Below are 27615 nucleotides of genomic sequence, written 5' to 3'. Positions count from 1 at the left end.
AAGCATGCCTGTAGCCCCGCTACCAAAACCTTGCCACACAAACCCAATATACTACTCCTTCCACATGTCAAACTATACTACTTACTAGTAAGTGAATTTTTTTGGGTGCAGTGTCCTCACAAAACCACATTACTGAAGTTGGAGATTACTGGAAGTTAGATTATAGCACAGATTCCCTCCTAACCCTATGAGCAACCTGTCAGAGACCCACTAAATCAGTTCCTACTTATGCATTCAGACTGTAGGACTACAGCAAAGGAGAGATATAAGGCAAGTCAAGTCAACCTGTGGAGGATTTCTTCAGAGGACTTCTAGCCCTCTTAAGTAACTTACTTTTTAATCAACCAAAATTGCCATTGCAAACTCTATAAAGGAAAAAGTAACCATAGCATCATCTTTGCTAAGGCGTGTGCTCCAATAGCAGTTAAATATCACTAGTGACCTCCTAAGGTCTCTTATGCAGAATATATGCATGCAATAAGTGTCTCAGCTGAAAAGCGCACACATACACAAGCAGCGCACCTTTTGCATTTGTCAACACAAGAGTGCCCAAGCCATCCTGGCACAGTGTGACAAGTAGAGTGCTCTGTGCGATCCACCTTTAGGGGCCAACCTGAGGAGCCTAGACCCCTTTCATTTCCCTGCAGAGCTGAAGTCCACCAGTGCTCAGTGACTGCCTGGGGACAGGATGTTGGTGCTCCAGGACACCAATCCCACAAGGGCCCCCTCAGAGCAATGCGAGTGCCCCCACAGTAGCAGGGCTTGCCCAGAACAGCAGACAAACCTACCCCCGAAACCGGAAAAAAAAGAAACGGCGCATGCCCAAGGAAAGGGTTTCCCAGTAAACGGAGAAAAAGACAGATTCGTCCTCTGAACAAATGAGCGGACAATACCACATCCCAAGCCACGAACTCCCCTTTCCCTAAGTACCAAAAGGAGAGCGATAAGTAACCTTCTCTCTCTGGAGTACTGCAATAACTGATTTGCTAGTTTTAGCCCCGCCCTTGTTAGCGTGACGTAGTAGCAGTGACAGAAGCGGAACCAGCGAGCAGATTTTGGTAGGTCGTAGTGACGTATCTGCACTGCAGCCTGGCTTGAGACGGGGTGAAAAGGCGACGAGTACCACTTTGGCTACTGATCTAGCCTATAACAGTTACCTTGGTGGCTGCAGGATCACTGTGCTCTACTATGTTCAACGTGGAAAGCCTAGAACGGGCCGAGCTTGGGGAGAGCCTCCTTACATGGGTGAGTGCCTGGGCCCAGTAGGCCGCCTCGCCTGGAGCAAGGTAGTCTGGCTGGAGGTATCCGTTGTAGTGCGCGTCTGTCCACCCTTTCCGGTCTTCCTCTCCGCGGCTCTACGGGTGGCTCCGGGGTCTCTGTCCGTCACCGCAGTCCTAGTGTCCCAGGACACACCCTCGCTCTTTTTTTTTGAGTTTTGAGTCCTTCTGGGGTCGGCGGAGCCCCGGTGGACCTGCCCCGCCTGACCAAAGTCCCGGGGCGGGATGGGGAGTCGTAATCTCCGTACGTAGAGGTCTCCATAGCCTTAACTCTGCTTCTGCCGGGAAAAACAAAGGAGCTTGCTCTCCGCGCGCGCCTGCACAGGAGTAAGCAGGTTTCAGTGTGTCCGAGAGTCTGGCGTGTATTTCCTTCCTGTCGTGTGCCTGGACTTGGTGGGCAAGTTGTTATCCATTGCTTTGATTGTGTGTCCCCGGCCTCTCGTGTCTTGTGCCTGTCCTGTTCGTGGCTGCGAAGTTCTTGTACTGTATTTCCTAACCGTTGCCTGCGTTCGACCTGGACTACATGCATCAGTAGCTTCATGGTGTGCTTTTACTCACAGAACAGCCAGAACTTACCGGACATTGAACCTGTGTTTGCAGCTACTCTGCATTTTGAGACATGGAACATACCTGTGTAACATAATTATGAAACTGCCATTTCATTAGCAGTCAACTTGCCGGTTTAGCTGTCTAGAATCATTGGCTTCACAAACACACATTAAGAAAATTGCCAAGTAAATATCTACTATATGAAATTGTGGAGCATTTCTGTTTATTCTCAAGAATAACTCATTTGGCTTTTAGAAACTTAGCCTGTAAAAGGTGGGAGCTGGAGTAAGCTGTGAAGTTAATGAAAATTATTGGGGGTATGAAAATGATGATTTAGGTTTCTCTGTGAAAATCGAAGTGGATAAGGAAGGGGCATCCAATACCTGTTAAAAGGGAATGGGTAGCTTGGAATGTACACAAGACTGAATTTTATGGGAAGAGACGTTTATATTATGCCCTAGCTGCACCAGGGTCTCTCTTTCCTTTGCATTCCTGCTAATTCTTGTGTCTTAACCAAGGTTGTTATTTGTCCTCCTTTTTGCTCTCTATGATTTTTTTTCCCCTCTCCTCCCCTGCAGATGTTGGAGAAGACATGAGAGTACTGCCGAGCTTCATGAGGAAGCATATGTGTGTATGAACCCTGGGAAAGAAAAGCCAAGTGAGGGGCTTGTTTTAAGACTGGTACAAGGAAGGAAGGTTTACAAGGGGGTGATAGAAAGACACCTGTTGCTATGTGTTGCTAGCATCCATGTGCTCCTGCTTTAGTTGTTTTAGGTATGCTTCCCCCCCTCCCCCATCCCAAATTGCTTCTTGGCTCTTTAACTTTTCAAATAACCTACAAATTAACTCTTGCTGTGCTTCCCATCATCTGCATGCAACCAATATCCTTGTGAGCTACTGTAATTATTTATTTTTCTCTTGTACCATAGTGGTCTGTTAAGAGTGATCTGATCTGTTGATCCTACTTCTTATCCAATTTTAGGTTTGATTAAAATATCTTTGTATTGTTAGAGCAAAGCTGCTATATGGAAGTCTATGTCAATAATTCTTAAAGAGATTTTAGGACTAGAAATAGTCTGACAGTTATTTAAAATATGCTGTTCAAATTTGGTTTTAAACTAATTTAAATAAAATTTCAGAAATGCTAAAAAATATTTCATAACACTAAAGTATTTGCTAACTAGCTAGGGGACTAACAAAATGCATAGTTAGAGGCAAAGGCTTCTTTGGGGGAGGGGAGGCTTCTCTGTACAGCTAAATATTATGTGAAACAATGCTCTATATGTATTCTAAAGGACTGGTTGTCTTGCTCAACTTTTGCATGTGCTCAGGTCCAGCAGAAGTTGGGATAGTGCTGATAAAAAATGAAGTAAAATAAAATAACGGTTCTTGTTTGTGGAGGGGATGAGGACCAATATATCTAGATGAAATCTGCTTTTGAACTGTTAGGAAAAAAAAAATTTTTTTTTTTTTTCCTTGCATGGCACTGAAAAGTATTGGAACCAACTAGTGATTGTCCCTGGCATGTTTCAAATTTGAAGATGAGGCAATTATTTTGTTCAGTGGTAAATATGAAATTGCATCTGTGCAGATGGATCCTTGTCCATCTCTGTAGGAGTGGTCCACAGAGATGGGCCAAGCAGTATCCCTGAAGTCTAGCACCCCATAGACCATTTATTTAAATATTCCAACTAATCTATGCCCTTTACATTTTTTTTCCCCATTCTTTGCGTGCTGACCTAGCTTCTTCTGGTTTTGGTTAGCAGAAATATTTGTAAATAATTCTTAAATTGCATTAGAATTAGTCAACACAGTTGTGTTTCTTAGGTGAATGTGTGGGGTTTTTTGCTATTTTAGCCATTTCAATATTTTTGTGTGAATGTGGCTTTGAAAATGGCTCAGTTCAATTTAAAAAAAAAAAAAGTTTCAGAATTAGCTTTTGTTCTGTCCCTACCTGGATTTAAAAACTGTTTTGGCTGAGCTGATTTTACACTTGATCGGCTGGAATGCATCTGCCCTTAAACTGCAAGACATGAAACTTGCAAAAGAAACCTTGAGGGGTTTGGTTTGGTTTGGTTTTTTTCTTTTTAATCCAAGTGAAATGGGTAATATAAATAAATAAAACTTTTCTTTGTCTGTCTCTTCCCTCAAGTCCCATAATGCTTCCTGGGAAACTGCTCATTTAGATGGCAAAAGAGCTGTTACAGCTTAGAAAAGACTGGTCATCTGAGATCTGTTGTGCTGGAAAAACTGTTTGTTCTTAAGAACTGGTTTAACCTCCTGGATTGCTTGTAAAAGCAATTCACATCCATAATGAAGTGCATCAACTGTTTTGTCAATGCTTTGAGGAGATAAGGCTTTGCAAAGAGGTCTGAGAAACTGGGGGGGGGGGGGGGGGCGGGCGTTCTCCGGTGGCGGGGGTGTGCCATATGGCTCCTCGGAGCTGTGTGTTTTATAGGCCGGTCCCCGCCTCTAGTCCCGCCCCCCTTGAGGCTTGTTCCAGAATGTTCTCCGGCTTCTGCACAGGCGCCACTGGGGTGTGGTCGCGAGGGGTCTTTCGGGTGGCCGTGAGCCCCTTCCTCAAATGAACTCTGCATGACCTTTGGCCATCAGAGAGCAGAACTGCGAGTCCTCCCACGCGCCTCCCGGCTCTGTGCCAACTCTGCATCAATCGGTTTCTCACCTGTGGTGCTATGCAGACCCCAATTTATCACTATGGAGACCTTAACTTGTTTCTTTGCAGACCTCAACTTGCCTCACCACAATGTTTGAGGTATTAACTCTTTCAGTCCCTGACACCCACCACAATACCTTTGGGGGAAGAGTTCTTTATTCCATCTGTCAATAAAGATGTCGCTTTTCATCTAAGCTATACCTGCAAGACGGTGGAGTTTTGGGCTTCAAATTACTTCTTTATTCTGCAGGGGCACAACTCTTGTTTGTGTTCATCTATGCTTTTTGACATGTTTGAAATGTGTTTAAATCTGAACTACTATGAATGCTATTCTGCCACATAAACCAATGTCTGCTTTTAGAGAATAGTTGCATTATTTTTGATAGATTAAACTTTTCAACTCACATAATTTAAATCAAATGAGGATCAAAGTGTTTTATTGTTTTATTAACAATACATGATTAAACAGCAATAATTGAACTATACATTCAGAATCCATATCAATAATACAACAGATAAACCACAATACTAAACACCTACAAAATGTTAAGACACACCTACAAAATTCTAAATATGCTTCTGTTGCTACTCCTGAACTAATCGCACACGCACACCTGCCCAAGGCAACAAGCATACCTCCCCTACTGGTAGTGTGGGTTACCCTACTTGCACACCCCTCGTGGAACATGTGGGTGCTGCAGCTTTAGGTGTGCCCATGCTGCTCCCTACAAACTGCTGATGCACATGCCAGTGAGAAAGCCCACCAAGAGGTCACCTTTGCACTCTGAGGGGTGGACCCCTACTTGGTGCACCCTGTACTGCCAGCCCAGTAGCTGGATGCAGGCTACTCATGAGGGAGGAGGCTGCTTTGCTAGGCCTAGCTGGAGGTTACAATGCCAGCAGGGCCGCTTCTGGCAGCATCAAACCTAGTTTCACTGTTTCTCTGTTCTACATTTGCAAAATTTTACTGCTGCTTTTCTAATTCTTTTTTAACCTGACACAACCTGCCCCCACTTTGTGCCAAGTCTCTTTTGTGATTCCCTAGTTACTGTTTAATCCATCTGATGGGCATCATCCTCTTCATTGTTATCAGTTTGGGGCAAATGCCCTCTCAGACAGTTGTGGGTGTCCCATTCACACCCACTGTTACACTCGCATCCCTATCCTATCAGTGGTTCTAATCCAGGCCTTGTTGCCAGGAAGAGGCCTTAGACTGCCCCACAGTGGTATTATTCTTTGGGTTATGTTGTTATCTAGATTTCCTCAAGAGCCTTTTAGAAGATTAACACTGGTTGTGTTTTTTTTTCTGACAATGTGTTTATGTTGTGGTTTAACCTGGTAGGCAGATAAACACTACACAGCCCTTCCCTCACTCCCCACCTCCTCAGTGGCATGGGGGAGAGAACTGGGGGAAAAGAAAGAAGTAAAATTTGTGGGTTGAGATAAAGACAGTTTAATAGGACAGAAAAGGAAGGGAAAACAATAATAATAATGATAATGTGTCCTGGCTTAACCCCAGTCAGCAACTAAGCACCACACAGCCACTCCCTCGCCCCTCCCCAGTGGGATGGGGGAGAGAATTGGGAAAAAAAAAAAGTAAAACCCATGGCTTGAGATAAAGGCAGTTTAATAGGACAGCAGAGGAAGAGAAAGTAACAATAATAATGATAAAAGAATATACAAAACAAGTGATGCACAATGCAATTGCTCACCACCTGCTGACCGACGCCCAGCCCATATCCAAGCAGTGATTACTGCCTCACAGCCAACTCCCCTCAATTTATATACTGAGCATGACATCATATGGTATGGAATAGCCCTTTGGCCAGTTTGGGACAGCTGTCCTGGCTGTGCCCCCTCCCAGCTTTTTGTGCACCTGGCAGAGCCTGGGGAGCTGAAAAGTCCTTGACTAGCATAAGCAGTACTCAGCAACAACTAAAACATCATTGTGTTATCAACATTCTTCTCATCCTAAATCCAAAACACAGCACTATGCCAGCTACTAGGGAGAAAATTAACTCTATCCCAGCCAAAACCAGGACAGTATCCACCCCTTATTCTATACCATCTATGTTATGCCCAGGTCCAATGCATTCTTGGGTGGACTGTTTGGTGGATAAGGTATTGGCTGGATGGTCGCATCCAGAGGGTCGTGGTCAATGGCTTGATGTCCACATGGAGACCGGTGACAAGTGGAGTCCCTCAGGGGTCCGTACTGGGACCAGTGCTGTTTAATATCTTCATCAATGACAGAGACAGTGGGATCGAGTGCACCCTCAGCAAGTTTGCAGATAACACCAAGCTGAGTGGTGCGGTTGACACACCAGGAGGACAAGATGTCATCCAGAGGGACCTGGACAAGCTGGAGAGGTGGGCCTGTGTGAACCTCATGAGGTTCAACAAGGCCAAGTGCAAGGTCCTGCACCTGGGACGGGGCAACCCCCAGTATCAATACAGGCTGGGGGATGAAGGGATTGAGAGCAGCCCTGCGGAGAAGGACTTGGGGGTACTGGTGGATGAAAAGCTGGACATGAGCCGGCAATGTGCGCTTGCAGCCCTGAAAGCCAACCGTATCCTGGGCTGCATCAAAAGAAGCGTGGTCAGCAAGTCGAGGGAGGTGATTCTGCCTCTCTGCTCTGCTCTGGTGAGACCTCATCTGGAGTACTGTGTCCAGCTCTGGGGCCCTCAGCACAAGAAGGACATGGACCTGCTGGAGCGGGTCCAGAAGAGGGCCACAAAAATGATCCGAGGGCTGGAACACCTCTCCTATGAGAACAGGCTGAGAGAGTTGGGATTGTTCAGCCTGGAGAAGAGAAGGCTGCGAGGAGACCTTATTGCGACCTTCCAGTACTTAAAGGGGGCCTACAGGAAGGATGGGGAGAATCTTTTTAACAAGGCCTGTTGTGATAGGACAAGGAGTAATGGTTTTAAACTAAAGGAGGGTAGATTTAGACTGGATATAAGGAAGAAATTTTTTACAATGAGGGTGGTGAAGCACTGGAACAGGTTGCCCAGAGAGGTAGTGGAGGCCCCATCCCTGGCAACATTCAAGGTCAGGTTGGATGGGGCTCTGAGCAACCTGATCTAGTTAAAGCTGTCCCTGCTCACTGCAGGGGGGTTGGGCTAGATGACCTCTAAAGGTCCCTTCCAACCCAAAGCATTCTATGATTCTATGATTCTATTTCTGCTTGTGTATAGGGGTGACTGATACTGGGACTGGTTGGTTCTCTAGTTCATCCGCAGTGCCTGTCACTGGAGTTTGAGTAGCTGCAGTGCCTGTCGTGGGGGTTTGAGTAGCCACAGTGCCTTTTGCCAGGGCTGGACTAGCTGCAGTGCCTGTCGCGGTGGTTTGAGTAACCGCATTGCCTGTCGCTGGGGTTTGAGTAGGCGCAGTGCCTTTTGCCGGGGTTGGAGTAGCTGCAGTGCCTTTTGCCAGGGCTGGACTAGCTGTGGTGCCTGTCGCTGGCGTCCCAGCTGGATCCCAGCTGCTTGGCTTCCCTGCCCTCTAATTCCAGGCTACGGGCCCTGTTATCCCAGCATTGGAGCGGCCAGGTGACAATGTGCTCACCTGGATGAGGGCTGAAATGTTTTAGCATATCTTGCAGTTCACTCAGGGATAGGGATCGTGTGGTTACCATCTCATTTATGCGTTATGCCTCTTCCTCCTCGTCTCGTGATGGCCCTGGTTCATCTTGATCCCTTACTAAACGAGCCAATCTTCTTTGTGTATTTCTTCTTGTGTATAGGGGTGACCGATACTGGCATGGGTTGGTTCTCTAGTTCATCGGCAGTGTCTTTCGCTGGAGTTTGAGTAGCTGCAGTGTTTGTCACTAGGGTTAGAGTCACTGCAGCACCTGTCGTCGAGGTTTGAGTAGCTGCATTGTGTATTGCGGTGGTTGGAGTAGCTGCAATGCATTTCGCCGGGGTTTTGAGTAACCGCGTTGCCTGTCGCGGGAGTTTGAGTAGCCGCAGTGCCTTTTGCCAGGGCTGGACTAGCTGTGGTGCCTGTCGCTGGGGTTTGAGTAGCTGCAGTGCATGTCGCGGTGGTTTGAGTAACCGCATTGCCTGTCACTGGGGTTTGAGTAGGCGCAGTGCCTGTCGCGGCCGTTTGAGCAGCTGCAGTGCCTGTTGCGGTGGTTGTAGTGGCGGCAGTGCCTGTCGCGGTGGTTGGAGTGGCCGCAGTGCCTGTCGCGGGGGTTGATCTCTGGATGATATTCTTAAATAGTTGTTTAACCCTAAACAAGACCTGAACCGCATTCAGGAGACATAGCAATAGGAACATGCTGGTTTGAATGTCCCAAGGATATTCAAAATTCTCAAGAGCTGTTGTAAGTAGCCTGAAGGAGAAAGGGAAGGTGAAGGAGCAAGGGAAAGTGCCCCCCTCTGTCTCCCCAATAGATCGGTTCTCCGAGGAGAAGAGGTAAAAAGTGTAATTATTAATAGTTTCTGAGAAATGGCTCCCAAAGTACAGGGATGATGGCAGTGCTGAGTACAATCTCATGACCGATAATTTTATCATACCGTAAGCCAGTGTTACACAGTACAGCAAAGCGATAACTTTAATCCAGCTCCGAGAAGAGATAACCAGCACCACAGGGAGTGCATATGGCAAGTAAGGTGTTACATAGCACAACTCTGAGAACAAGCACAACAACTCTGAGAGCAAATGAATCAACATTGGGACCAGTGACTATTAAACTAATACAATGAATGCATATCACAAATTTGTTTTAACATGCTCTGGTCAGACCTGTTGTTATCTCGAACCCTTTGGGCCCCATGTTGGGTGCCAGAAAGGACTGTTGTGGTTTAACCTGGTAGGCAGCTAAACACCACACGGCTGTTCACTCATTCCCCCCCTTCCCCAGTGGGATGGGGGAGAAAATAGGGGAAAAAAAAAAAAGTAAAATTTGTGGGTTGAGATAAAGACAGTTTAATAGGACAGAAAAGGAAGGGATAACAATAATGATGATAATAATATACAAAGTAAGTGATGCACAATGCAATTGCTCACCACCCGCTGACTCTATCCCAGCCAAAACCACAACAGTAGACTAGCCAGGTACTAGATGAATTGACCTGGTATTCAGGGGCGTGTGTGTGTCTCTGAGGGTGAGCCCATGGTAGGAGCTGGCTATCAGAGGGACCAGGGGAGTCCCAGCCAGCTGCCGGAGAGACTGTAGGGTCTGGGTGTCTCTAAGGGTGAAACCCACTTGTGTATGTGTGTGTCTGTAAGGGTGAGACTATGGGGGGTTGGCTACTAGGGAACCAGGAGCGTTTCAGACAGCTCTGTGCATGTGCGTGCGAGTGAGATGATCTCTACCAGTAACTTGAGTGGGGCTGCAGCCTCAGTGGCTCATATGTCCAGGTGCCAGCAACTGGGGAGACTGGGATCCAGGGGCAGCTACTGGGCAGACTGAATACCTGAGCCCTACTGCTGGAGGGATCCACATTATACATATGTACATACATTCCCGCTAATGCACCTCTGTCCTGCTCAGCCAGAAGGGAACAGCATGAGGCCATTGGTGTTCTTTGTATTTGTGTGAGTGCTGAGTGTGTCTATCTGTGTATATATGTGGTTTATATGTATACGCGTGCCTACTGGGAATACATCTTCAGCCTCGCTACTGATTGGACCTGGGGGCATGGAGCTGGGGCAGCCTCGCGTCTCTTGGGCTGTCGAATTTGGCCTGATATTCACCTAACATCAAGAAGATAATTAGTAACTAACATAGCTCTTTCTGTTTCTGTGTCTTTAACTTCTGAGGCACTCTATGTCCCAACATAAGTGTAATCTGGAAATGTGTTCAGAGCTACCTCCTTTGAAAATATATCTTGGTTTCCAATTAAACTCAAGTGCCCGTAGCTGCCCATGCCAAGCAAAGATACAGGCATGTTCTTAGGATTTCTTTTCATGGAAGACATTGTGTGTGTGGTCAGGGTGTGGTGGGTCCCAAAGCTAATAGTTTGGTGTCTTTTTTGGCCCCCTATATTTTAAGTGGAGAGACAAAGATTCCTGCAGAATGCAGTTCAGAGCAGAAACCCTAATGTAGGCCATTGGAATTGTGGAGACAGATGACTTGGGACCAGTCAGGAGCCAGTTGGGAGCTTATGGGTCAGGATTAGAGGGCAGAACAACATGGGTGATGTTGTGATGGGTGTCTGCTACAGACTGCCTAATCAGGAAGAAGAAATAGATGAGACCTTCTTTAGACAACTGAAGAAGCCTCATGTTCACAAGTCCTGGCCTCATGGGGGACTGTAACCACCCTGATATCTGCTGGAAGGGCAACTCAGCAGGGCACAAGAATTCTAGGAGATTTCTAGAGTGCATTGATGACAACTTCCTGACACAGGTGACTGAGGAGCCAAGGAAAAGTGCTTTGCTGCACTTCATACTTACAAGGTAGAACTGGTTGGGGTTGTAAAAGTTGGAGGTAGCCTTGACTGCAGTGACCATGAGATGTTGGAGTGAACTCCTAAGAGGATCCTAAGAGGGAGAAGAGTAAAAAGCCGGACCACAAACCTGGACTTCAGGACAGCAGACTTTGGCTTCTTCAGGTATTTACTTGGAAGAATACCATGGGATATGGGTTGTACCCATGAGTGCTGAGGGAGCTGGTTGATATCATTGCGAGGACACTCTCAATTGTCTTTGAAAGGTTGTGGTGACTGGGAGAGGTTCCTGAGGACTAGAAGAGAGCAAACGTCCCTCCTATCTTCAAGGGCAGGAAAGAGGACCCAGGGAACTACAGGCCAGTCAGCCTCACATTGATCCCTGGGAAGGTGATGGAGCAGCTAATCCTGGAAACCAGTTACAGGCACATGAAGGACAAGAAGGTGATCGGGAGTAGTCAGCATGGATTTATGAAGGAGAAATCATGCCTGACCAACCTGATAGCCTTCTACAGTGAAGTGAATAGCTTGGTGGACAAAGGGAGAGCAGTAAGTGTTGTTTTCCTTGACTTTAGTAAAACCTTTGACATTGTCTCCCTTAATATCCTCATAGAGAAGTTGACAAAGTACAGGTTAGATAAATGGACAGTGAGGTGGACTAAGAATTGGCTGAGCAACCACACCCAGAGGGTGGTGATCAGTGGCACAAAGTGCAGTTGGAGGCAAGTCACTAGACGTGTACCCCAGGGGTCGATACTGGGGCCAATAGTGTTTAACCTCTTCATTAATGATCTGGATGATGGGGCAGAGTGTACCCTCAGCAAGTTTGCTGGTGACACAAAAGTGGGAGGAGTGGCTGATACACCAGAGGGTCATGCTGTCATCTAGAGGGACCTGGACAGGCTGGAGAAATGGGCTGATGGGAACCTCATGCAGTTCAACAAGGGGAAGGGCAAAGTCCTGCCCCTGGGGAGGAACAACCCCAGGCACCAGTACATGCTGGGGGCCACCCATCTGGAAAGCAGCTTGGCAGAAAGGGACCTGGGGAGTCCTGGTGGACACCAAGTTGAACATGAGCCAGCAACGTGGCCTTGCTGCAAAGAGGGCAAAAGGTATCCTGGGCTGCATTAGGAGGAGTGTTGCCAGCAGGTCAAAGGAGGTAATCCTTCCTCTCTACTCAGAAGTGGTGAGGCTGCATCTGGATTATTGTATCCAGTTCTGGGCTCCCCACTACAAGAAGGATATGGAGCTACTGGAGTGAGTCCAGCACAGGGCCACAAAGGTGATTAAGGCACTGGAGCAATCTCTCCTATGAGGAGAGGCTGAGAGAGCTGCAACTGTTCAGCCTGGAGAAGACTTGGGGGGGGAACATGACTTATAAATGTATATAAATACCTGATGGGAGGGAGAGAAGAAGAGGGAGCCAGACTCTTCTCATGATGCCTACTGACAGGACAGGAATACCTTTCCTTCACGCTTGACAGAAGTTGACTCCAGAGGCTAAGGGCTTGTGCTCCTTTTTGCAATCGATTTGTCAATGCCCCCTTCCCTAGAAAGGGATCCCAGCTGCTTGGCTTCCTTACCCTCTAAATCCAGGCTACTGGCCCCATTATCCCAGCATCGGAGCAGCCAGGTGATGATGTGCTCGCTTGGATGACGACTGAAATCTTTTCGCATATCTCGCAGTTCACTCAGGGATAGGGATCGGGTGGTTACCATCTCATTTATGGGTTCTGCCTCTTCCTCCTCCCGTTCCTGTGATGGCCCTGGTTCATCTTCATCCCTTACTAAACGAGCCGATTTTCTTGTGTATTTTTTCTTATGTATAAGGGCAACTGATTCCGGCACGGGTTGGTTCTCTGGTTTAGCCATGGTGCCTGTCCCCAGAGTTGGTATGGCTGCAGTGCCTGTGGCTGTGGTTGGAGTGGCCGCAGTGCCTGTGGCTGGGTTTGGAGTAGCTACAGTTCCTGCGGTGGGGGTTGGAGAAGCCACAGTGCCTGTTGTTTTGTCATCAGATCCGGAGACCTTCTCTTTCTTTTGAGGGTACTGAATAGTGTTGACCACGGCTTGATAGGCATGGGCCAGCCCCCAGCATGTTGCAATGATTTGTGTCTCTCTGGAGTTGCCAGGGTGACAACATCCTTTTTCCAAACACTTTACTAGTTCTTCAGGATTCTGCACTTGTTCAGGGGTGAAGTTCCAAAACATTGGAGGTGCCCACTGTCCCAGGTACTTGCCCATACTATCCCACACACCCTGCCACTCTTAACTATCCAGCCTTGGGGCAGATCTCTGGATGATATTCTTAAATTGCTTACTGACCTTTGTCAAAACCGAAACAATATTCCCAAGAAATACCAATAGAAGTATCTTAACTGCCCAGGGGTGTTGAAGATACTGAAAAATTGTTGTAATGAAGGAGGAAGCATCATAGAAGAAGGTAGCAAAGGTGCCATTCTGTATATCCTCCACAACAAACCTCTCAGAGGAAGAGGTATAATTGCTAATTCTCTCCATGAGGTAGTACCTGAAGTACAGTTATGGCTTCAGTTCAAAGCTTAAATACCAAATAATGCTCAAGGTCAGTGTTTTAATAACAAATCTCCCAGGCAAAGCATCACTAATCACTGCAGAGCACAGAAAACTGCAAAAACCAACACCAATCCTTAACATGTACAACAAAAAAAGGAGCATGGTGCAGATCAGATGAACTCTTACTGTGACCGGCAACTGTTAACGGATTCCTTAATACACTCTGGTTAATCTGTTATTATCTCAAACCTTTCGAGCCCCACGTTGGGTGCCAAAAAGGACTGTCATGGTTTAACCCCAGCCAGCAACTAAGCACCACGCAGCCGCTTGCTCACTCCCCCTGCCCCGGTGGGATGGGGGACAGAATCGGAGGAGTAAGAGTGAGAAACACTCCTGGGTTGAGATAAGAACAGTTTAATAATTGAAATAAAGTAAAATAGTAATGATAATAATAACAATATAATAATGATAATAACAATAATAATATACAAAGCAAGTGATGCACAATGCAATTGCTCACCACCCGCCGACCGATACCCAGACAGTTCCCGAGCAGCGATTGCTGCCCCCCGGCCAACCCCCCCCAGTTTATATACTGAGCATGACGTCATATGGTATGGAATAGCCCTTTGGTCAGTTTGGATCAACTATTCTGGCTGTGCCCCCTCCCAGTTTCTTGTGCACCTGGCAGAGCATGGGAAGCTGAGAAGTCCTTGCCTAGCATAAGCAGTCCTTAGCAACAACTAAAAACATCAGTGTGTTATCAACATTCTTCTCCTGCTAAATCCAAAACGCAGCACTATGCCTGCTACTAGGAAGAAAATTAACTCTATCCCAGTCGAAACCAGGACAGTGAAGCAAGTGAGGGTCTTTGTGCCAGCAGCTGGAGTGGGGCCATGGGTCACAAGCTGTGATGCCCCAACAGAGGAGCATCCAGGATTTCTTTCCAATTCCAGGACTAACCAAGCAAGCACTCAGAAGAAATGTATGCCACGCGAAAAAGTAAAAAGAAGTAAAAATTTTATTTATTTCTTCTCTACTGCAGCTAGATAGATATTTACAATTGATCAATACTTTAAGGCCTTATTTCAAATAACACGGGTGCACGAATTATTGCTCTCACCCATGTCCTATGAGCCACCCCTCTGGTATTAGTTTCCCCTGGAATGGGAACTGCGCCAGGTCAAATTGCATCTTCCCTCGCAGTTGGCATCAGGGGCGTCCCTGCTGATGGGTGGGTTGGCGGTCCGCAGGCCAGCTGACAGTGAGTCCATGTCCGCACAGAGAGTATGTAGCTTTTTTCTTTATTCCTTACACCCCATGCTTGGCCCTTTCAAACCAATCAGGCATGAATCTAGTAATCGTGATGAGCTCCTGCTCAGCTCATGTTCCAATTACAAATGAATATTCAAGGTACTTCCCTTTTTTGGCTATTCCGTTCGTTGTTATCATGTATTGTCATCCTTGAGCTTGTACAGACTTGCATTTTTCACTTCTTACCTCTGTGTGAGTCTGTGGTGTCAGCTTGCTCAATAGAATTGGGCGGGGTGAACTGCCAGGCCGCAGGCTGTCACAGTGGGACTTTGGTCAACCTACACAGTGCAGTGCCTCGAGCTGTGACATACCCAGGGATTCTACCCTTTGAGAGCACCCTAAAGGTAGTTCCTTCTTGATGGGCTAGGTCATCCCGAGTCCTGCCCTTGCCTGTGCAACACCTGTCACAAGCCGATGTGCCTGGTGCCAGCTGCTGGGGGGAGGCTGGAGTGTCTATCTTCCCCAAAGCTGGTGTTCTTGGGTGTGTGTGTTCTTCCTTCGAAGCTTTGCCCATTTTTCCAGCTGAAGGATATAAAATGTATAGTACAGGCAGATAAAATGTATGACATGACTCTTATTTATCCAAATGGCTGCTTATTGCTCTAAGCGTAACTGAAATGCAAATATTGGTGGGGTTTTTTTCTGTATAAGTGATGAAAATTAGGTTTCTCAAAAGTATGCTCTCAGCCTAACTGCAATGAGGGAGTCTGTACTAGCTAATTCTACTGATAAAATGGGTTTATTACATTCCATATAAACAGACTGCACTTAAAACACATCAAATTGATAAGGCTCTTTTATGCCCAAGTAAGATATATGTTTAAAATCCCCAGATTAAGGTATCTGACTGAAATAAAAGGTCTTAAATGACTGGGCTATGATCTAAAGAATTACTGTTGTGTGAAAATGATGTGCAGTCCTCTGCAGCAAGCTCTCTATTTAATAAAATTCAGACGATTACACTTGCTTTGAACCCAATTTTCCCCCAAGTGGTGATTAATCTGTAGTCTCAATATTTAGTGTGTATAAATATGAAATATTCATATATATTTCTGTGTATATCTGTATTGGGTTTATGTGGCAAGGTTTTGGTAGCAAGGTGGTCTGCTGGGGTGTCTTCAGTGAGAAGACACAAGAAGCTGCCCCCATTTCCAATAGAGCCAGTTCCAGCTGGCTCCAAGACAGACCCACTGCTGGCCAAAGCTGAGCCAATCAGCAATGTTGGTAGCTGTGATAACATATTTAAGAAAGCATAAAAAAGACTGCACAGCAGCTGGCAAAGAGGAGTGGGAAAATGTGAGAGAAGCAACCATGCAGACACCAAGGTCAGTGAAGAAGGAGGGGGAGGAGGTGCTCCAGGCAGTAGAGCAGAGATTTCCCTGCAGTCTGTGGTGAAGACCATGGTGATGCAAGCTATCCCCCTGCAGCCCATGGAGGTCCACGGTGGAACAGGTGGATGTGCCTGAAGGAAGCTGTGACCCATGGAGAGCCCATGCCAGAGCAGGCTCCTGGCAGGACCTGTGACCCCATGGGGGACCCACGCTGAAGCAGTCTATTCCTGAAGAACTTTACCCTGTGGAAAGGACCCATGTTGGAGCAGTTCTTGAAGAACTGCAGCCTGTGGGAAGGACCCTTGTTGGAGAAGTTTGTGGAGGACTGTATCCCATGGGAGGGACCCCACGCTGGAGCAGGGGAAGAGCGCGAGGAGGAAGGAGCAGCAGAGATGAAGCGTTATGAACTGACCGCAACCCCCATTCCCCATCCCCCTGTGCTGCTCGGGGGAAGGAGGTAGAAGAGTTGGGAGTCAAGGAACTAGGTACTAGGAAGAAAATAACTCTATCCCAGCCGAAACCAGGACAGCCTGGAAATGGTTTCCAGTATTAGCTGCTCCATCACCTTCCTAGGTATGGAGGTGCGGCAGACCAGCCCGTAGTTCCCTGGGTCCTCCTTCCTGCCGTTCTTGAAGATAGGAGTGACATTTGCTTTCCTCCAGTCCTCAGGCACCTCTCCCAGTCACCATGATCAATCAAAGATTTTTGAGACTGGCCTTGCTATCATATCTGCCAGCTTCGTCTGCACTCATGGGTGCATCCCATCAGGCCCCAGGTCATCATATATATATGATCCTTGACATTCCCTTTCGATGTTTCTGAATCAGCACTGCTTGTATCTTAACCTCCATCTACAGACCAGAAACTGTATACAGCCCTTAGTGTCTGTTACTGTAATAACTGAGTGCTTCAAAATATTTGGAAAACTAGCAGCATAAAGACCTGCTAGTACTCAAAGAATTATGCTCTTTTCCATCTCATATTACAGAGGAGTTAGGTTTGGAGTACGTCTCTCTGGAACATGTAGGAGCTCTGAGTGATCACTGTTGTATTGTTTTGGTTTGGGTTATTTTTTATTTTGTTTTGGTTTTAACCAGTTCTCTTATGTACATTACGTTGAGAAAGTGGGATTTTCAGAATGCTTAAATGGGAAAACACAAGTCTCATTGGCTTCCAACTTTTTTCAGTGTGTTAAAAAATGCTTTCAGAAATCCCTTTGTTAGAAATATGCTATAGTTGAGTGTACCTTAGTTTGCAATGTTTTTGGTTGCAAAAATAAAGCTATTAAGCAGTGTCTCCAGTTTGTTTTACTGATTGCCATTCAATCTAAAATGTTCTACCTCTCTACTCATACAATAAATGTGTACTTTTTTATTCTAAGTAACAACAGCAAATAAAATAAGCACCAAAAGGTTTTCAAAAGTAAAAGAAGAAAATAACAACTTTTTTTTCTCCTTCCTCTTCAGATCCAGACATTTAACATTGAAACACCATGCCAGACTGTGGAAGACTTAACGAATGGGGTTGTGATGGCTCAGGTGCTCCAAAAGATGTAAGAACAAATTTGTTTCACAATTTTTGGTGCACGAGTTTATCACTTGTACATTTGTCTGAATTTGAGTATATTTTCTTATTTCAAATTTGACCAGTATTCAGTAAGTACTCAGCTAAACGATGTTTAGCTAGTGCTTTTAATCTGGAATATGGGTACTACTTTTTTCTCCAACTTTCAGATAGTTATCTTAACAGCAGTTAATATAAGCCTAAAAATAGTACTTGGACAAGGTGTTTATCTAGTGCTAATCTTATTGAAAAGTAAATTGGGTTAAAATTGAGCTTATATGTTCACAAAACTTAAATTTCATTTTAAACATTTGAAGCTGGTGCAAGGTAAGTTATTAGCTTGGGGCAGTGTTTGAAGGTATAGTACACTTTATCACGTTAGAATTGCAGTAGATAGAAAAGATGAAGCTCTTAAAATTGTCTGTGTTACTGCTCACACTTTTGCTGTCATTTTTATGAGTATTAGAGGGGAGTGCAAATACTGAACAGGCATCAACAATAACTCTGAAACTGGAGTTAGTCTTTCCAGGTCATGTCTTAGTTGTATTAGCAGGGCAGCATGGGGAATCAGGATCAAACAATAGAACTTCTGTATGAAGGGAGCAAGGCAAAAAGCAGGATCACAGCCCTGGGCTTCGGGAGAGAAGATTTTAACCTCTTCAGGGATCTGCTTGGAAGAATCCCATGGAATAAGACCCTGGAGAGAAGAGGGGTCTAGGAGAGCTCGTTGATTTTTTTTCAAGAATCACCTCCTCCAAGCTCAAGAATGGTCCATCCCAACGAGCAGGAAATCAAGGAAAGGTGGCAGGAGGCCTGCATGGATGAACAAGAAGCTCCTGACTAAACTCAAGCATAAGAAGTGGTAGCAGGGAAAGGAGACCCAGGAGGAATACAGAGTCACTGAGTGTTCAGTGATGGGGTTAGGAAAGCCAAAGCCCAGCTGGAGTTGAATCTGGCAAGGGATGTGAAGGGTAACAAGAAAGGATTCTACAAGTACATGAACAGCAAAAGGGAGTCTAGGGAAAACATGGGCCCACTGCTGAATGGGGCAGGGGACTTGATGACAAATGGAATGGAAAAGGCTGAGTTACTCAATGCTGCCATCACCTCAGTCTTTCCTGGCAAGACCAGCCTTCAGGAATCACAGCTACTGATATAGTTTAAGTCCAGAAATTAGGATTACTTTTTGTGAAACTGAAGTCTGGAGATTGACTACTACATTGACTCTTGAGAGCCTTACCCTTTCAAAAATGCCATTCTTTTTTGGACTGTAGTGACTATTTTTCATCTGAAATATGAGTCTTTCCTTATGTTGGCATATTGCTTTAATACCACTTGTAGAATGGAAAATATGACTTCAGTGAGCATTAGAAAATGTTACCCTTTTAGTTAATCTTGTCTCTGAATTGGGGGGCAAGAGGGAGTGAGTGTTAGTTGTCATAAATAAGTAGCTCACGGAAGATGTGCAAGAGAGGAAGGAGGTTTATAGAAATAGCAGCATGCTATACAAGCAATAGGTGTTCTCTTTTTCCGTGTCTATCTTGATTGCTTGATCAGAGTGCAGAAGACGGAAAATCCTTTAAAGAAAGGTAATGGGAAATCTTTTTGTGAAGAATTGCCATGAAGAAATATTTGGAAAAACTGTGATGTTTGATAGAAAGTATAACAGATAAGTATGTTCTCAGTAGCAAATACTTAATTCCAGTGCTGCTTTTAACATTTTTGAGTGTATGAAGGCAGAATATTTTGTTCACTCTCAAGCTTTCCTGTTTGAGTGTTGCAGCCAGCATCTAGCAATGGTAATTCTTGATGTGTGGAAAAAAACCCTTAATTTTACTAATGTTTTCAAGTGTTGCAAACATGGTAGTTTCCCCTGAGAAGTTTAAGCCCCAGCATTAGCCGATAATCTGTAACATTAAGAAAGGAACACTTTCAACTTAGAGACATGGAAGAAATTTGCAAGATGCTTTCCAATTGTTGCAGTTTCCTCAAAAGTATTAACTACCCATAGCATGCAGATAAAGCTGGGATATGAGCAGGGTGTAAATACTTAGATAAATGAATAATAGCAGGATTCTGAACTTTTGTATACTGACCATATCTATATAGGTAGTCACTTAGATCTGCCTAAAATAGATGTTGAGTCACTAAGGTATCAGTACTTGAAATTTATGTTCTTAACAAATGTTCTAACTTTTTATGTATTTTCAGAGATCCAACTTACTTTGATGAAAACTGGTTAAACAGAATCAAAGCAGAAGTAGGAGATAATTGGAGGTTAAAGGTATTTGGTTTGTTTTGCTTGCCTGCAAATCTGTTTATCAGTTCTTAGTACAATATTGTTTGTGCTTAAATAGTGATGTATTTTTAAATTACCACTTTGCTTTATAATAGAGTATATTGAATGTAAGATGATTTTAGTTGTTATCCTGTACTTTAATGAAAAAAAAACAAACAAAAGTTGAGTTTGTAAATAAGTTTTGATAACTTAAGACGAAAAATAAATCTTAATTGTAAATTGTATGTTTAAATTAACATTTGAGCACCTGAGAAGTGTGAATAAAGGGATTTGCTCTTTTTATTGCGAAGTGTGAAAATAATTACTCTTTCAAAAAAAGTTTGTGCTCTGAGAAATGACTGCATAAAAATAGCAAAGTGATAAGTAATTTATTTGCATAAAAAAGCAAAATGATGTTTCTTTTTACTTTGACAGCTCTGCAAAATTATTGAGCTGTAGAGGAGAAATGTGGTGCTCTTCTGTTTTATGTGTAATCAGCATGTATGTTAACACTGTATTTGCTAGATCATTTCTGCCACCTGGTATGCTAGTACTTTTTCTTGATTCTTTCTTATGCAAACCTTCAAGGCAGTAGAAGTTTCGCTGGTGTAATTAAGGAGCATTTGGGCTTAAAACCTGAAAGAACACAGTTAGCCATTTATATGTCAGTGTAGCTTTAGATAAAAAGTAAATTCAAATGTACACTGACCACATTTGATGGGAAAATCAGGATATATGTGACTTCCTAAAAGGCCATTTCCAACCTAGTTTCCTGGGGAAACAATACTGGCATGGTTTGTCTGTCAGTTCATGTGTCCCTTAAATTCACCTTGTTCTGGTGTGCAAAAGCCTTTCTGAATCTGTTTCAGCCATGTTTAGCAAAGGGCTTAGAATTCTGAGATGTTTTAGTTCTTACAGGCTTATGAACATCAGTGGCTTAATAGAGAAGATGCACAAATAAGTGTCTTATGATGAAAAGGTAGGGAGGACTGCTGTTGTACATGTTTTGGTTTGGCCAACAGACCTGTCAGTATTGTGTGCACCGCCTGGCCAGTCATATGTAACTCTGAACTTATGTGTAGCATGTACTGTCTCTTGACTAATGGGGTTGCCAGCAGAAGTGAGGGAAACTGATGAGGCAGTATGGGTGGGCTGGGGGACAAGGGACATTCCTCCCAAAACCAGCTCTGTTGGTTCTGCTGCTCATAGAGCAGTTTATTTCAAGTAACTGATAGCTTGTTGAGGTATATTCTTGTTGCTAGACAGAGTCGCTCTCTGTATTCAACATCATATGGTGTAATAGTCAACCACTTGTATGAGCTGTCAGTATTACAAACCAAATAAAGGATCCAGCAATCCAGCCTAGAATGGAAAATAGGTGACAAGACAGAATGTGCAGGGGTTGTTGTCCCACTTCTCTGATACCTTCCCTTTGAGCAATATTCTTGGCACCATTGACACAACTATTTAGAAAAATACCCAATTGTAAACTTTGATTGAATGTTCTTGTGTATGGAGAATTATGGAAGAATACATGGATACATGGCTCACTCCTCCCCTGCCCCGCCCCTCCCTCCCCCCCCTGCATTGTAAGTTATCTTTCTATTCAGTTAGTTACTTGGTTTACTTGCTGATAACTGCAAGGACACTGTCTTATTAAAAGTATTGTTCAGTTACTATACCGTATTGGGTTTACATGGCAAGGTTTTGGTAGTGGGGGGTTGTAGGGGTGGCTTCTGTGAGAATACAGCAGAAGCTGTCCCCATGTTGGACAGAGCCAGTTCCGGACAGCTCCAAGACGGACTCACTGCTGGCCAAAGCTGAACCAATCAGCGATGGTGGTAGCGCCTCTGCGATAACATATTTAAGAAAAAGTAAAAAAAACTGCACAGCAGCAGCTGAGGGAGAGGAATGAGAAAATGTGAGAGAAACAACCCTGCAAACACCAAGGTTAGTGAAGAGGGAGGGAGAGGAGGTGCTCCAGGGGCAGAGATTCCCCTGCAGCCCATGGAGAAGCATGCCAGAGCAGACATCCACCCTGCAGCCCATGGAGGACCCCACACCAGAGCAGGTAGATGTGCCCTGAAGGAAAATGCAGCCTGTGGAGAGCCCATGCAGGAGCAGGCTCCTGGCAGGATGTGCAGCCTGTGGAGAGGAGCCCATGCAGGAGCAGGTTTTCTGGCAGGACCTGTGGCCCATGGGGGTCCCATGCTGGAGCAGTCCGTTCCTGAAGGAATGCACCTTGTGGAAAGGACCCATGCTGGAGCAGTTCGTGAAGAACTGCAGCCTGTGGGAAGGACCCACGTTGGAGAAGTTCGTGGAGGACTGTATCCCATGGGAGGGACCCCACGCTGGAGCAGGGGAAGAGCGTGAAGAGAAAGGAGCGGCAGAGATGAAGTGTTATGACCTGACTGCAACCCCCTATTCCCCATCCCTCTGTGCTGCTTAGGTGGAGGTAGAGAAGTCAGGAGTGAAGTTGAGCCTGGGAGGAAGGGAGGGGTGGGGGGAAGGTGTGTTTAGATTTTTTCTTATTTCTTTCTCATTATCCTACTCTGTTACAGTTAATTGGCAATAAATTAAAATTATTTTCCCCAAGTCGAGTCTGTTTTGCCCGTGACGATAATGGGTGAGTGATCTCCCTGTCCTTATCTTGACCCATGAGCTTTTCCATTGTATTTTCTCCCCCTGTCCTGTTGAGGAGAGGGAGTGATAGAGCAGCTTGGTGGGTGCCTGGTGGCCAGCTATTTTCAAATAAATCTGTACAGTCACAGGTCATTATAAACTTGGTTTCAGAGCAGACTTTGGCTTCAGAGATTTGAATAATGGATAGGATAGGATAGGATAGGGTAGGATAGGATAGGATAGGATAGGGTAGGATAGGATAGGATAGGATAAGGGAAATGTTAGAACTCTAGGAAGTGTCAGAGTAGAAAGCATCCAGCCAGTTAATATACTGTATATTAAAACCGACCCATTCTATTTAAATATTGTGTTCTAATACAGATATAGTTTGCTTCCTGGAAGATAGAATTTCAGGGGCAAAACTTATGTAATCACTAAGCTTAGGCAGTTCATTTTTTTTCCCCATTTGGGAATGAAAACCCTACTTTTCATTACTAGCTTAAATATAATTTTATGTTGTGTCTAACAAAAAGAAATCTATGGATATGGAGAGAACTCTTTCCTGATTAAGAACAAAATACTTCCTATAATCACTTTTTAACTGTATGCAAACCAGTATTTCCTACTGACACATTTTGAAAACAAAAACCAAAACAGCCTTCACTGAAACTAGAAAATAGCACCAAAAAGTAACTTAATTGTGTTGCTAAAATTTCACAAGAATTAAATTCCTTAAACAAAAATAGTTCAGTGATCAAGGGATGCTGATATGTTAGAACAAATTTTAAACAATTAATGACTTGTGATTGACATTTGTGCCTATCTCTGCTTAATTTTATCATGCTATGTTAGAGAGCAGCAGAAGTGGGTGCTCTGCAAGGGCAGGTGAGCTTAGAATCAAGGGTGACAGCAAGGCAGGCAGGAGCAGTGGCCTCATTGACAGGGCACAGTCCTACAGCAAGGAGAGCAGGGCAGGTCTGGTGACAGCAGACAGGTTCAGCCAATAGTCCAGTGATGGCCAGGCAAGTCCATAGTGACAAGGCAGGTTTGAGGTCAAGTCAGAGGGTCAAGTCTGGATTAGTGAGGGACATGGCTGGCCACAGCATATCTACAGCATAGCTCAGGCCCAAGGGCGAGGCATCTGCTGCACCTGAGCAAGGTGGGGAGGCCTCTGATGAGTCTTCTCCCAGCTCTTTCTCACCTGACCCTTTCCCAGCACTCTGATGCCAGGTTGCATAGTTGCACCATATCAGAGCTGGCCTTGAACACAGGCAGCCAAACCCCTAGGAAGGTGTCTTGGTTTAGCCCCAGCCAGCAACTAAGCACCACGCAGCCGCTCGCTCACTCCCCCTGCCCCAGTGGGATGGGGGAGAGAATCGGAGGAGTAAGAGTGAGAAACACTCCTGGGTTGAGATAAGAACAGTTTAATAATTGAAATAAAGTAAAATAGTAATGATAATAGTAGCAATATAATAATAATAATAACAACAATAATATAGAAAGCAAGTGATGCACAATGCAATTGCTCACCACCCGCCGACCGATACCCAGACAGTCCCCGAGCAGCGATCGCTGCCCCCCGGCCAACTCCCCCCAGTTTATATACTGAGCATGACATCATATGGTATGGAATAGCCCTTTGGTCAGTTTGGATCAGCTATTCTGGCTGTGCCCCCTCCCAGTTTCTTGTGCACCTGGCAGAGCATGGGAAGCTGAAAAGTCCTTGACTAGCATAAGCAGTACTCAGCAACAACTAAAACATCAGTGTGTTATCAACATTCTTCTCCTACTAAATCCAAAACACAGCACTGTGCCTGCTACTTGGAAGAAAATTCACTCTATCCCTATTCTATCCTATCTATTCTATGTGGAAATACAACACAGCAGAGAGGAAACAGTCTCAGAGGTTCCTAGAGTGTGTGGAAGATAACTTTCTGACGCAGCTGGTAAGCGAGCCTACCAGGGGAGGTGCCTCGCTTGACCTGCTGTTTGCAAACAGAGAAGGACTTGTGGGAGATGTCGTGGTCGGAGGCCATCTTGGGCTTAGCGACCATGATATGATACAGTTCTCGATTCTTGGTGAAGTTAGGAGGGGGGCTGTTGCGTCAAGAGAGGGCTTTGGAAGGTACCCAATTTATCGTTAAAAGTCCGGTTGCGTTCAGTACACTGAACTATCACGATTATGGATGCACAAATAACGTAGGCACCTTTCGTCTAGTCATGCTGCATGAACTACCACGGCCACACTTAAAGCATCTGGTTGCGTTCAATGACAACTATCACGGCTAGACCAATAAATCAAAGCAATTTATTAAAGCAACAGATACACAGGTTCTTTGGATTACCGGCGATAAATTCACTGACTGCAAGGCACATGCAAATACCAAAGCTTTGGATAATACAGATGCATCAAAAGACATAAAAGCGACTCCATAGAGGTTTCTAAATTTTCCGGGGAGACACTTGGTATAACCAAGTGTTAGATTCTTACCCAAAGGCATCCCGATGGCGGGGGAAGAGAGGCTCAGCCCGTCGACTGATCCCAGAGGTCAGAGTAGCACGCGATGGTATCTTCCCTAACATCCCCTCTCTCAGGCTAATTTATACTATTTTTTACCTTTCAGGTGGAGCTTGAGTGACTCTAGTCATACATACTGTGTTATGATTGGGGTAAAACTTTCTCGCTTCGCTTTAAAGGCATAGGCTTGGAAAAATTCAAAGCGCAGGCTCAGTGAGGAGTGGTCGCACCTTAGAGGCGGGTAGCTTCTGGGATGGAGGTGTGTTCTGGTATTATAATGATATTATAATGAGCAAAGTTTACCAAAGGGCAGCATTTTGTCAAAACCGTGACAGGTTGTTGGCCCATTATACCCTTTCCTATTGTCCTTCTTCATTCATCCATCGTTTGCCCAAGTTCTCGCAGTGTTCCATTATACTGCACTCTGTTCCTTTGGTAAGTACATCTACAATAAATTGTTTGCCATGTTCTGGCACAGTCAGGACTATACAGGGACTAAAAGCAGCAGCAATAAGGCGACAAATGCTTCGTCTTTTCATGTCCATAGATAGACCAGGTCTCTGGGCTTGACAGAGTGTACTGGGGAATCCAAGGGCACAGGAGCTGCCCCGGCTGGGCAGAATGCTTCACAGCAGTCCCATCTGGGGTGCCACACAGAGCCTGGCCGCGGTGTCTCCACACCGCTCCACCCTCCGGGCAGTTCCTCTTAGAGCCAACACACCAAGTTCCCCAGGTATTGCCGATGTCTAAGGTTGCAGGCCCAGGGAACTTCCATGAAATGGATTCCTTGCATGCCAGCTGCACTCCACCCTGGAGGCTTCTTCAATGCTGTGCCTTTCCTAAAATTGTGAATCTAAGTTTAATCTCTAAGTCACCTCCAACAATTACTCCACAGGGGCCAACAAAACCACTACCATGGACTTCCAGAGGGCAGACTTTGGCCTGTTCAGAACACTGGTTGGGAAAGTCCCATGGGAGGCAGTCCTGAAGGGCAAAGGTGTCCAGGAAGGCTGGTCCTTCTTCAAGAAGGAAGTCTTAAAGGCGCAGGAGCAGGTTGTCCCCATGTGCTCTAAGACAAACCGGCAGGGAAGACGACCGGCCTGGCTGGACAGGGAGCTTTTGCTGGGACTCAGGGAAAAAAGGAGACTCTACCACCTTTGCAAGAAGGGGCAGGCATCTCAGGAAGAGTACAGGGATCTCGTTAGGTCATGCAGGGAGAGAATTAAAAAGGCAAAAGCACAGCTAGAACTCAATCTGGCCACTGTTGTAAGAGATAATAAAAAATGTTTCTACAAACACATTATCAACAAAAAGAGAGCCATGGATAATCTCCATCCTTTATTGGATGTGGGGGGGGAACATTGTCACCAAGGATGAGGAAAAGGCTGAGGTACTTAATTCCTTCTTTGCCTCAGTCTTTAATAGCCAGACCAGTCATCCCCAGGGTATTCAGCCCCGTCTAGACATGTCACTTTGGGACATGGTTTAGTGGGCATGGTGGTGTTGGGTTGATGGTTGGACTGATGAGCTTAGAGATCCTTTCCAACCTTAATGATTCCTAGTTGTTACTTTCATTAAAAAATAATCCGGCCACCAAGCCAGGAAACATGAAATTGCTACTCTACCCTTAATTGGTTTAGTGGTGGACTTGCTAATCTTAGGTTAATGGTTGGACTTGATGATCATAAAGGTATTTTCCAACCTAAACGATTCTATGATTCTTTCTCTCCCTGGAGTTTTCTGCCCTTTTTTAAATATGTTTTCACAAAGGTGCCACCATCCTCGTTGATTGACTCAGCTTTGGCCTGCAGTGGGTCTGTTGCGGAGCCAGCTGTGTCCATCACAGGGCAGCCCCTGATGTCCTTACACAGAGCCCACCCCTGCAGCTTCCCCTGCTACCAAAACCTTGCCACATACACCCTATACAAACACCCTGTCTGGGCCCCTCTCAGGGCTGTCCCAGGAGAATGTCAGCCCCATGCTCCAAGCATGGAATCCATCAAGATAAGTCAATGCTGGAGCACCTTTTGGACTGAGGGGGGGTTGCTGCCTAGGGGTATAAGACACATTATGGGATGCAGGGGAAGACTATTTTGGGATTGCACAGGACTTATTATGGGATGTTTAGGGGAGGAACCAAAGGCAGGAAAAGGGAGGGGTTTAAGTGATTTGAGGAGGAACAAATGTGGGGGGAAAAAAGAGGGGTAAGGGGATAAAAAGGGCGGGTTGCATGTAAACGAGTGCCTGGTCAGCACACTTGTCTGGCCATGCCCTGTACCTGATCAGTGCAGTCTGTCCTATCTTGTTATTAAATTCTTTTCTAACTCTCCCTGGGTGAGGGGCTATCTATTCTGCGTGCATATGTGTGTGTAAGGGTGTCTGAGTGCCAGCAATTGGAGTCACTCCACGGGTTGGAGGGCTTGCGTGCCTTGGTACCAGCAACTGCAGAAAGCTGAGTGAGAAAAATCAAGTGCCAGCCACTGGAGTGCGACATGGGACCAGAGCACCTGTGTGTCTGTAGTGCCAGCAACTGGACTGAATGCTGCTGGGGTGTGAGT

The 27615-nt window shown here is 45.4% G+C and overlaps 1 protein-coding gene across 1 annotated transcript in view; it reads left to right on the top strand.

The window, feature by feature from the left end:
- Nucleotides 1–1188: 1188 nt before the first annotated feature.
- Nucleotides 1189–27615, top strand: part of LOC142596486 (protein Hook homolog 3-like) — a 133831-nt gene continuing 107404 nt past the window's right edge. The window contains exons 1-3 of the mRNA XM_075725608.1: nucleotides 1189–1245; nucleotides 17543–17628; nucleotides 19851–19923. Coding sequence (XP_075581723.1) covers nucleotides 1189–1245; nucleotides 17543–17628; nucleotides 19851–19923 — 216 coding nt within the window. The remainder of the gene's footprint in view (nucleotides 1246–17542; nucleotides 17629–19850; nucleotides 19924–27615) is intronic.

This window comes from Pelecanus crispus, chromosome W (genome assembly GCF_030463565.1).
Source record: "Pelecanus crispus isolate bPelCri1 chromosome W, bPelCri1.pri, whole genome shotgun sequence".
Lineage (NCBI taxonomy): Eukaryota > Metazoa > Chordata > Aves > Pelecaniformes > Pelecanidae > Pelecanus > Pelecanus crispus.
Note: the sequence above shows the minus strand (reverse complement) of the source record. Positions and strands in the feature narration are given on the sequence as shown.